This window comes from Erpetoichthys calabaricus, chromosome 11, assembly GCF_900747795.2.
Source record: "Erpetoichthys calabaricus chromosome 11, fErpCal1.3, whole genome shotgun sequence".
NCBI lineage: Eukaryota > Metazoa > Chordata > Cladistia > Polypteriformes > Polypteridae > Erpetoichthys > Erpetoichthys calabaricus.
Genome location: NC_041404.2, coordinates 487,477 through 500,385, shown reverse-complemented (window position 1 = coordinate 500,385; position 12,909 = coordinate 487,477). Strand labels below are relative to the sequence as shown.

General features: G+C 34.5%; 1 protein-coding gene across 1 annotated transcript in view; it reads left to right on the top strand.

Annotated features, from left to right (window-relative positions):
- The window catches only part of glra1 (glycine receptor, alpha 1), a 167,245-nt gene extending 156,714 nt beyond the window's left edge, over positions 1-10,531 (top strand). Inside the window, exons 9-10 of the mRNA XM_028812518.2 lie at positions 1,720-2,045; positions 9,537-10,531. Of these exons, the coding sequence (XP_028668351.1) occupies positions 1,720-2,007 (288 nt within the window). The 3' untranslated portion in view covers positions 2,008-2,045; positions 9,537-10,531. The remainder of the gene's footprint in view (positions 1-1,719; positions 2,046-9,536) is intronic.
- The last annotated feature ends 2,378 nt before the right edge of the window (positions 10,532-12,909 follow it).

The window sequence follows — 12,909 nt, the reverse complement described above, 5'->3', positions numbered from 1 at the left end:
CAAATCGGTATCCACTATGAATATTAACGGTGGCACTGCACGTGACATCCGTCTTGCAAAAATGTTAATTATTGATGAATGTACAATGGCATCCAGTCACTTACTCAACACCATTCATAAACTTCTACAAACGTTTATGAATAATAATATTCGCTTTGGAGGAAAGGTACTTTTATTAGGAGGAGGTTTTAGACAGTGCTTAGCTATTCTTCCACATGCCATGCACTCAGCTATTGTTCAGTGCACCTTAAAATACGCAGACAATTGGCATTACTTTCAAAAGATACAGTTAGTAAAAAAGATACGATGTCCAGAACCAGATCATAACAATTGCTTATTACAACTGAGAGATGGTACACTCACCAATACAGATGGACTTCAGCCACATATTATTACAATTCCTCAAGCCTTTATCTGCGACGACTTAGTTACAGAGAGATTTGGAACAGCAATCTCATTAGACCAAATGCCCCTTTTAACACAACGCACTATATTATGTCCAAAAAATATTAATGTGGAAAACATAAATACCCAAGTCATTCCATTACTTCCTGGAGAGACACAACTCTTTCTAAGCTCTGACAAACTTGACTCTGATCACAACAATAACCATCTTCATTGACATTACAAGTTCTGACCTGGAATTACCTTTTACACTTAAACGGCGTGTACAAAGAAATTTTCAAATAAACCTTTACACTGTGCCACACACTTTATTGTTTGCTTTCTATTTGCATCATCTACACCTTCACACTATTCTATATCTCATTCATACATCACGCTCTTTGTCATTCCCAACACCAGGGGTTGGCGAGCGAAGCGAGCAGGGGGCGGAGCCCCCTAGTATATTCAGATATGGAGTTAGTAAACAGAGAACATGGTCTTACCACAGTAGTCTGTTACTCAGGAAAGTGACAAAAGACCCCCCATTGTTTGTTACCCTTCTTTTGGGTTTTGACCTTGCTCCTTGGATGGGTTACTACTTGGCAATATTTGGAAAACATAAACATTTTTAAAACTTCAGAAAGTTTAAGCTTGAATTTGTTTTGTTGATCTGTGTAATTAGACATGTAGTGATTTTTTTTTTGTTTTTGTTTTTTGTCTGTCTTCCTGGCCATTGGACCTTACTTTATTCTTTGTTATTTAGTATTGCCTAATCTTATTTTTATTTTAATTTATACATATATAAATTTTTCTTTCTTCCTCTTGTAACGCACTTTGAGCTACATCATTTGTATGAAAATGTGTTATATAAATAAACGCTGTTGTTGTTACAAATATGGATAACCTCCTCGTTACATAGGATTCTGTGTATGTGTGTGTGGGTCTGTCTTCTCTTTGTAATTTCTCTCCATTTTAGGATGCAGTCATCTGATATTCCATACAAGAGCAACACCATGTGGATTAGAGCAGAACATCTTACTGCAGAAAAGACATAATTTACATTAACTTGTATTAATAATAGCAAACCATATCTTCAAGGAATACGTAAATCCCTGAACAATCTTAAAAGTGACAAAACTGAAAATAATTTCTGCCACAATATTTAAATGAATAAATTATTATATAGCAGTGAAAAAAAAAGTGTTCTTTTTTGGAAAACCTTGAGATGACAATTGGGAAAACACGATTTCCATAAGATATTAAGGTTTCAAATTGCTTTTGAATAGCCAAGAACGAAAAACAATTTGCATGATTTCCTATTACTTTGTTTTCCAGGAGGATGAAACTGGAGAAGGTCGATTCAGTTTCGCAGCGTACGGGATGGGTCCAGCTTGCCTGCAGGCCAAAGATGGAATATCTATCAAAGGCAACAACAACAATGCTCCAGCAACAACTGCCCCACCTGAGAAATCAATTGAAGAGATGCGCAAACTTTTCATCAGCCGTGCCAAAAGGATCGACACAGTGTCTCGTGTGGCCTTTCCACTTGTCTTCCTGATTTTTAACATTTTCTATTGGATCATTTACAAGATAATACGCAGTGAAGATGTCCATAAGCAGTAAATCAAATCAGCAGAATGGATAACCAAATAGCTGTGGTGGTAAATGATGTGTTTTATTTCTTTATTTCTTTCTTTATTTTTTATTTGTTTTTGGTTTTTCCAGGATCATTCCAGACCTGTGCAATAGCAATGCAGTAAAATGCATGAAATATGAATGTGGCAATATTTAAAATATAATTAAATTAAAATGACCTTTGCAAAGGAAAACACACTTTATAAATGGATTTTGTGAGAAGGAGAAGAAAGGACAAAACAAGAAAGCTCTTTCAACAACCTAAACAGGTTTCAGAGACACCCTGCTGGAAAAAAGTAGAATGACAAAACCTAAGCATTGTAAATTATGTATAATCAAAATACTACTGACTTCCATTCACTATTAGGTAATTGGACATAAAGCATGTCATTTGAAAGCTGAAATGACCGAAAAATGAAAAAAAAGTCGTACCCGTGTGCTTTAGGAAAATATATACGCATTTTTTTTTTCAAACTAGGCATCAGAAAAGTAGGATTGCTTGTTTGATTTTCAGTTTTACATTTCAGAATCATTTCCATAAACTTAATGTTTGTCCGTAATGTGTGGAGTACAGTGAAATGGGGAAATCCGAAACACTGACTTGGTTCCTTCTGATATTCTTGTATTCAGGGGGTGCACTTTTGATTCCCATTCAAGCACTTTGCTTATGGCGATGCACAGACTGACAAATTCAGTACTGATCATTTCTGTGACTTTATACTGTAGTGTGTGGTAAATTCGTAATCAGATGTTTTCATTTCTTTTCTTGTTATATAGTCACAAGTGTGTAGATAGAAAGGAAGCAATCTGACAGAGCATTTTATATTTTCATATAAATCATTTCATAAAGTATTTTTTTCACATTCCTAAAGATTTTATATTTTTAAAAGCATAAAACATGTTAGTGAATCCCAATGTGTCCAAGAATGCAAATTATAGAAAAATGTAACTATCCAAGCACCAAGACAGTTAGTTACATTTTTTATTGTAGTGATATAAAACTTCCTATTCAGTGTAAGTATTATAAGTACTACAGTGGTAAAGCAAATGCACAGAATGAATGCTTCAGCTTTATAGTAGGTTAAATATTTATCTCAATATGATTTTGCTCTTTGTTGAGCTCTGTTTAAGTGTATACTGCAGATGTGCATATGTTCCTGTTAATATGGGAATAATTTTGACAAAATGTTGGTGCAATATGTTTCATTAATGCAAAATCATCAGAGTTGTTCTTTCTGTTGGCCTCTTTCATCTGTTGTCATTTTATTTATTCATGTTTTTTTTACAAAGTCAAGGATCAGAAATACAAGTCATTGTCAGAAACAGGTCCGCATAAGTATGGCAGCAGTTATAAGATGTTTTCATGTAATTCATTCAGTAGTCTTTCTTTCACTCTGCCCTTGGAGAATATCAAAATTTTAGCTCCCTGACACAAGAACCTTCAAAAAAAATTATTATCTTTTGTTCTGTTTACTGGTACTCCTTCTTTCTTTTCCACTCATTTCACATAGTGTGCATTAGGTAGACCTACTATTTAAATATTCCTAATGAAATACACACATAAGACAAGTTAAATGTTATACATGAGCCACAAATAATTTTTATGTCAAAAGTAAATAGGTGTATTAATCAAATAAGAGTTGTTCTGTAGTGCACTGAAATCGAAAGCACGAGGCTGCCGATTCACTTGTGACCCTGGACAACACACCGAGTCTGCTTTTGCTTTTGTAGCTTGCAATGTGTAAAGCCACATATTCAATATGCATAATTAAAAACCATCCTGTTTTTGTGTTTTAGCAGTACTCAGATCAATTTTTTTCTTACAAAGTTATGTTTTTCTATCATTTCTTTTGCCTTCCTAAAAACAAGTTTACTCCTGTGCCACAGACTAAAACTAGTATATTTTTGTGTTTCCTTTTTTATTACCATCATCAAGTTTTAAAACCTAAACATTATGCGGGAAAGGGTGGATCCTAAAAATATCTGCCTTTAGATATAGTAAGCTATCATCAGTACTCTCATACTTTTTTAAACTGATATAATCATATGTGCAATATCAAGAAATGTGAAGTGTTTAACGTAAGACTATAATTACCTTTTGAGATTGAGATTCCCAATTTTTTAGATCATCAGTCTTCAGCTCTGGTCCTGAAGTGCTACAATGGCTGCAGTTTTTATCTCTAAGCCTTTTCTTTAATTAGTGACAAGTTTTTGCTTTTAATAAACTCTCTTGCCTTCATTTTAATTGTCTTGCTATTTAAGACTCCAGACCCTTATTTTTTTTTTTCCTTAATTAGCAGTTGAACAATAATGAGATCCCGTTGTCACTTGTCACTTGGTGACACAAACATGACAAATAGGAGGTGTGGGGCCTCCAGAAAGGCTTTACTAGCCAGGCCTGGCTTCCCTTACCTGCCTGGGAAAGGCCTCACCATAATGGGGCTAAATCCCAGCTGCAGTGGCCTGCCTCAGGCTCTGCAGACCCAAAAGGGATTTTAGCCTCAAAATGAACTCAAGAGTCCCCAAATGTATTAAAAAGCCCAACAAGAAGGTGGAAACCCATTAAATTGTGAATGAAGGGTAACCAAAATTTTTTATAAAAAGAAGAATTTATTAATAAAAATAGAAAAATATCAGGACAGGCTCCTAATAGCAAATACAGTAGAACCTCTGGTCACGAACATTTCCGAGCACGTACAAATTGGGTTACGATCAAAAAGTTTGCCAAAATTTTGCATCTGTTCACAACCACACACTCTGGTGTCGAACAAAAACACAGGCGGCCAGTTTCCCTACGCGCATTCGTACGTGCCAATGATTTCCCATTCTCTGTTTCCCATTTTCTTTTGTTTGCATATACAGGGCCTAACAAAGCAGCTGATGTTGCAAAAGGAGTTATAATGTTAACCAAGTGCTGGAAGAGGTGGAAAAACTGTTGCTAGTGTGGTTGAACGAGAAGCAACTTGCAGGGCATAGCGTAAGCGAGCTGATCATATGCGAGAAAGCCAGGAAGATTCATGGTGATTTGCTGAAAAAAAAATCCTTTGAGTGGCGAAAGTGAGGAATTTAAAGCCAGTAGAGGATGGTTTGAAAAGTTTCACAAGAGAAGTGGCATTTAATTTTTTTTCCCTGTGCTTAAAACTCATAAAAAAGTGTTACAGCGAGCGGTTCGCAAGGTTTTATTAGTCTTATTCAATTTTTTTACATTTAGTTTACTATTACACTGTGCATTCTACAGTATAATTAACTATTTTTGTGCTTAAAAAACTATATATTTACATACAGTTCGTACGGTCTAGAACGGATTAATTGTATTTACATACAGTCTTATGGGGAAATTATGTCCAGGTCACGACCAAATCGGGTCGCGTCCAGAGTTTTGGTCATGACCAGAGGTACCACTGTAGAGGCAACTGAGTTGCTGAAATAAAGTCCCAAAAAAAAGAATCCAGAAATCAAAAGCCTTAAATAAAGCAATAATAATTAAAATTAAATTCAGTCGTAAATAGACATAATCACAAAGATTCCAGAAAACAAAATGCTCGGCTGCTGTATCCTGGCTTTTACACACATGTATATCCAGAAGGAGGAATCAACTGGGATGACATCTGAGTAGTCCCTCCTCTTGGGTAGCCACCCAAAAAAGCACAAGTTTCACAAGCTAACTTCAAGAGACTGTACATATTTAACAGACATGATGTACGAATAAGACGCATAATAATTCCTAATTAACAAAAAAACATAAAACACAAAAATATACAGTACATAAATACTCAACTGGTACAAAATGAGCCAACACATGACCTGAAAGTGAAGGTCTTGAGTATGATCTGCTCAGGTCCACAAAATATTTTGCCAGTGTTCTTAAGAAAAAGAAAATCAACAGTTTTGGAAATGTCTGCCGGGGCAGAATAAGAGCAACAACAAAACAAAGAGTTAAATAACGGGTTTAATTAATAAGAAGAATCAGCTTCTATTTAAGTAATTGGTTTTGAGTATGAGACCCCGACCCCCGGTCATCTGTTGGATCACATCACGTCTCATTTCTGTTTGAGTCCCGTTTTTAAGTAAAAAAATAAAGCAATTCAGAGGACTGAATCTTAAAAAAACAAGTCAATATAAATGAAGGAAAAGAAATTAGCAACAAAAAAACAGTCACTAATTAAGAAAAGGGTTAGAATAAAAACCTGAAGCCACAGTAGCACTCCAGGACTGGAGTTGGAGACCCCTGTTTTAGATGGACGTCAGTAATGTGTTATACCAGTAACTAGTCTCTGCAAGTGTCTCACTGGCTTTCCATAAAATAAATAAGAAATCAACCTTGGGATAAAACTGGAGAAGCATCTCCCCACTTTGAAATTTGAAGTAGTGTGCTCATACGGTCAATAACAGTATGTGTCGTTCTCATTGGTCTGGACACCAGAAAATGTACAAAGTATATGCAGACCCAAATACTGACACAAAAAGGGGAAAATGGATAATAAATAAACCAAAATATGTTTAAGGAGTAAAATTAAGATGAAATGGCAAGTTAATAGTGCAACTTTTTTTGATGTGTGCCTCAGTGCATCCCGTGGTGGACTGGTGTCCCATTGCTACTCTGGCTTTTCTCAATACTGGACAGGGTTAAACTGAAAATGAATGGTAGAAGGAAGCCAATAACTTTTTTTCTCACCCAATTTCTATTAAACAGAGCCCAGATCAATTTAGTTGGAAATAAAACATGTAAATACAACAAAACAGAAAAACGCAGTGCTGAAGTGCAGTATGTATATAAGCAAGACTTTTTAAAATAAATTCCATGGACAATGTGCCTAAATGTTTATCCATTTTCCTAGTCACTTGTTTTAGTTTAAGGTTTAGAGAGCCAGAAACAATGTATGGAAAATTGAATGAAATTAATATAAATTAATATGTTAAGTGTGCTATGGGCCAGCTTTCTGTCTGATGCTGTGGGGCTGATGGGTAGCTCACCTCAGTATTGGAATGGAATAACAAAAGAAGATGATTTGGAAAATGTTTAAAATATTAATTTCAATACTGGTGTTGAACAGTAGCGACAGTACTTATAGTCTCCCACTCTTGTCGCTAAAACTAATGTTGCTCTTTGTGACATTTTTTGTTAACTTTGCATAATTCTGTGATTGTGTGTCTTGTTCTGTCAATTATAACATATTCAGAGGTCAGCATTTTCTTTGGTTCACACGCCAGGTATAGATTTGAATTATTGTATGCTAAATATTGTATATTTTGATTTCATTGTTATTATTTATATATTAATGTACAGAAATGTTTATGCTGCTGCTTGGATAGCATTGGCTCTCCACCAGCCTGAGCTGGAGTAATAGGTCTGAAAAAATGGTTGGATTGATTATCGTTTTTGTGTACAGTACATTTTGATTTCATTGTTATTATTTATATATTAATGTACAGAAATGTTTATGCTGCTGTTTGGATAGCATTGGCTCTCCACCAGCCTGAGCTGGAGTAATAGGTCTGAAAAAATGGTTGGATTGATTATCGTTTTTATTTGCGTACAGTACATTTATCCCTTTTTGGGAGTTCCAACTCGAGGTACATTTCACTATAATATATGTTTTTTCTACTATTTATATACATTTCTTGTTTTATTAAGTTTAGAACATTGCCCTACATTAGGCCCCTTTGTTCTTCACTGTTGTTCATAGACACAACCCTCAAAGGGGGGTCTTTCTTTTTTTTATGTTTGTTTTCATTACACCACCAGCACTCTTCTCATCTACAGTAACTCCTGGAAAGTGGTGAAAGAGCTTATTCTATATCAATCTTACATACATTCTATGAAAACCCTCCCTTTGTCTCTTTTTGCACAGCTGCATTTGTAGCAGAAAATAGAATATTCCAAGCCCAGTTCTTATATATACACGACATGACTAAAATAAGCGTTATTCAGTGTTGGATAGTAAAAATCAGAAAGCAATAGAGTAACATACATTCTGCTCATTTGTGTCTTGTTTCCCCATATCTGTGGTTTAAATACAGCATTTTTACAGCATGTATATGTGAAAGTACTGTGGTCAGATTCATTAAGATCCATTCATTTTAAACCAAAGAGCACCGTCTTCCTTTTCTCAGAATTGCAGATGAGTACATATAAGAGATAATGGTGTTGAGAAAGATAATAGTATTTATAATGTGTAGTGATTAAATGAAACTGATGTTTTAAATGTTCTTCCAAGCCCCTCAACTTTATTTTTATTCAATTTCCTAGAAGATTCTTCTCTGACACCAATACAGTCCAAACATATCTGATTAGTTTCCATGCTAGAGTGATGCTGCCTAGCAAAAGTAAATATGGAAGGCCGATACTGGGCTAAAACACACTGCATTGCTTTTTTTTATATAAAAGCAAAGAATAACAATAAAATTATAAGGTTTGCTATACATAATAATGCACATTATTGATTATGATGTAGCCCATTATGTCAAAGAGTAGTATTTGCATTCTTTTTATTTGAAATGTAAAAAGGAATGATATTCTTTATTGTTGTTCACAGCTTCAGTTTGGGTTGTCACCTTTTCTCAGTGTGCGCCAAGTCTATTATTATAAGGTGGCACGGAAATTACTAATATTTTAAAACAAAATATAGAAACTGCATACTCATGGAGCAGAAATAACAGATTTATATTTAAAAGTTCATAAAGACTGTCAACCCTCAGGCTTATTTAAATAGCCACTGAAGTATTTTATAGTGCACTCTTTGTTTTGCATCTGCACTTACCGTATTTGCTTAAGTGTTATGTTCAGTACATATACATTTACAGTACATATACATATAAATCAAACACACACACACACACACACACCCCCCCCCCCATGTATTACCGTCCATGCAATTTTCAGCAAGTGTACTGGTATATTCAAATATAAACAAACACAAGAAAAGGTGTTGTATTTAAAGCAGAACTGCAGTCAATGGGAATAAAATTAACAATATTTTGCATTTAAGAGGAAATTATAAATTAAGATAATGAGAATACCGAAGAAGATGAATAGTTTTATTTTTCTTCTTCTGCGTAAAATATGGTAGCGTTTTTTTCCCATTTCCCATCTTTCCACAAAATGTGGGTCTTTGCTGATTGTATAGCTCGAATGGAAGTAAACTGAAAGAAGACGTATCAAATATACAGGTATATAATATCAAAATTGGGTATTTAGTGTTTTGAAAAACCTACATTTTTGTGTAACTGCTAAAAAAAAAACTTCAGAGAAAGCATATAGTGTGAAACTAGTTACTTTTCATGTTAAACCATAAAGTAATTTATGCCTTTGTCTTTATTATACTTATGAAATACAAAATGCATATTTAAAGCACTTCTGTAGCAATTGTACTTACATAAATACTTGGGACATAAGAGGCAAAAGTTAATTTCATGCTAAACCTCCATGTTCCAACTTTTGAGCCTTCATCAGGAGACGCCTGGCCTTCTTTTAGTTGTCATTACTGCTCCTTTTACCAGTTTTTTCCATTTTTCAGATGCATACCAAGTCTTACATGTACATACAAGATCTAGGGAAGAAGAGAGAGAGAAACAATTTTATCAGCATTTTTTTTTGGAGGGAAGAAACTATTAAAATGTATCTTGCAATGATAATTAGGCTTATGGGAAAAGCCTGACACAAGGATTAATGGTTTGACTGGAGGTTTTATGTAACTAATTTATGTTGTTACTTTTAGGTTCAAGATTTGTGGAAATATATAGAAAACGTCATTCTGTCTAGAATTAGACCACAACAAACCGTAAGATACACTCATCAGAAATTACAGTTTTCCAAACAATATATGTTTCTGTTTTTAGCACATGAAAGGGTAATAACAATGATATGGTTAGGCAAATACAGTTTTTCAGGCTATAACCTGAAACAAAAACATGTATAGCGTCTTTTTGTTCTAAGAACATGTTGTTGGCAGCTGAACTTTCATATAAGAGAAATGGCCATACGATGGACCACAAATGTAATTTAAATTGCCACAGTTTTGCAAGACCACCAGGAGAAGAGGTATGGAAATCACATACATATTACCTGCTGTAAAATGGCCTGAACAGCAAATAATTTGTTACAATGTTTCTGCATTAAATGAAATAGAACTTTTAATTTTCACATATTGGTATTATCTCAAGCCTTTTTTTGTCTTATGTTTGCTGATTCAGTATGTTGGCACAAAGTGCTGTTTGTTTAATTGCTTTGTTAAATCTTTTTGAGCACCATAGCCATTTGCCCCTCAGAGCAGATTCTGGCAACATAAAACAATTTCTTTGCTGGTATTTTATTTTCAGTTATCAATCTGGAAAATAAAGTATTTTGCATGAATATAATATATTAAAAATAATGGCAGATATTTTTTGGCTTGTATAAAATGTGAGCAAACTGAGGAAATAAAGGAATGTAATATTTCTGCTGTAAATGTGTATAGCAAGATATTTATTGAATTATGTCTCAATGCCTATTCTAATTAAAAGTTTAAAATTTTCTGAACAATTGTCTGATTATTTATGAATCTTCACTGTTTTATGGGTGTTAAACTTAACATATGAATTGTTGCTTATTTGTTTTGGTGTGTAGTTACTTTTTATGGAGTATTACCGCTTTTAATTTGAGCAAACATGCTAGTTTCACTAGGCTGAAATAATTCATGCTGTATCCCACATGCTATTTTTTAACCTCATGTACAGTAAGAAGATGGTACATAGAACTATTTTAAGTGAAAAAAATGAAGCACACTGTACCTTAAATATATTCCTGGGTTGGTCTATCAATCTAAAGCTCGCTGTAAGACCAGGACTGCTTTCATCAAGTACTAAATCAACTTGAATCCAACAAAAATGTGCTGTCTTCCATTTATATTTTCTGCAGTTACTCCTGCAACATCAGACACAGTCTGAAAATCAAGACTTAGAGCATCTTAAGGAAAAGTACAAGATCCCATGCAACATCCACATTCAGTCCCCAAAAACTAGCAGTAGGTATTTAAACAATTATTGAATCCAACTCTGTGTGTGTATCGAGGTATCCATGTAAACAACCGACAGGTCACAGTAAAGTTATATTCAGTACAGAGCTAAGCTGCAGAAGCATAATGCATGTCATCTAGTTTAACAGTTTCAGGTTTAAGAAGATCTTTATAATACACGTGGAAACCTACTGTCTAAGCTAGAATTCAGCTTTTTAGTATTGTTCTTTCTTTGTTTTTTTCCCATTCAAATGTAAATTCACATTAAATATCATCATGTTTTTGAGTATATCAATTACTATGCATGTGTTTATTATCGCTCTTCCTTTTCATACAAAGGTGTTTTACACACTATAGGAGCAGTAGGCACAGTTTATACAGTCCAAGACTAAACTCAAAATAACAATAACAAAAACATGTATTTATAAAGTATGTTTTCATACAAATGATGTGGCACAAAGTGCTATACAAGATGAAGAAAGAAAAATATAAAAATAAGAAGGCAATACTAAGTAACAAAGAATAAAGTAAGGTACAATGGCCAGGAGGACAGAAAAAAAAAACTCCAGGGGGATGGAGAAAAAAAAAACAAAATCTGCAGGGGTTCTAAGGCTACAAGACGGCCCAGCACCCACTGAGCATTCTGCCTAACATAAATGATCTCAATCAGTCCTCATGGTTTTCAATCTTCACGTGGAAGAGTTAGACGATGATGGTCATGTGGAGGTCTGGCCGTCAATCCATCAATGTAGGGACTGCACGTGCCTTGATCAGGTGGTGGTGGTACAGATCGCCACCACAGACAACCAGAAAGAGAACAGCAGAGAAAGTAGGGGTAAGTACGGATTGCAGAGCCATGATAAAAACAATAATTAAATGTATATACAGAATATCAGGGTTACACTAAAATGAAGCTACAAGAAAGCCATATTAAAGTAATGGGTGTTTAGCAGTATTAGCCTGGTGAATTTCTATCGGTAAACTATTCCAGATTTTAGGTGCACAACAGCAGAAGGCTGCCTCACCACTTCTTTTAAGTTTAGCTCTTGGAATTATAAGCAGACACTAATTTGAAGATCAAAGGGTACGATTTGGAGTGTAAGGTGGGAGGTATTCCCAAATATAGGATGGAGCGAGATTATTTAAGGCTTTATAAACCATAAGCAGTATTTAAAAGTCAATTCTAAATGGCACAGGTAACCAATATAGTGACATCAGAACTGGAGAGATGTGCTCGGATTTTCTTTTCCTAGTCTAACAGCTGCATTCTGCACTCGTTGCAATCAATTTATGTCTTTTTTGGGTAGTCCTGAAAGGAATGCATTACCGTAATCTAGTTGACTAAAAACAAAAGTGTGAACTAATTTTTCATCATCTTGCAAAGTTATAAGGAATCTAACTTTTTCTATTTTAAGTGAAAAAATGTTGTCCTAGTAATCTGAATAATATGTATATGATTTAAAATTTAGGTCAAAGTCAATAATTACCCCTTAATTCTTTACCTCTGTCTTGACTTTTAAGACTAATGGATCAAGTTTATTTCTAATACCCTCATTACATTCATTTTTTTGCCAACCACAAAGATTTCTGTTCTCCCCTTATTTAGTTTGAGATAATTACTACTCATCCATTCAGAAACACAAGTAAGACATTGGGTCAGTGAATCAAGAGAGTCAGGGTCATCAGGCACTATTGATAAATACAGTTATGTGTCATCAGCATAGCTGTGGTAGCTCACGTTATGCCTTGAGATAATCTGACCTAATGGAAGTATGTTGATCGAAAAGAGCAGTGGACCCAGGATAGATCCTTGTGGAATACCATATTGAATATCATGTGTCTTCAAAGTATAATTACCACAACTAACAAAGAATTTTCTACCTGTTAAGTAAGACTC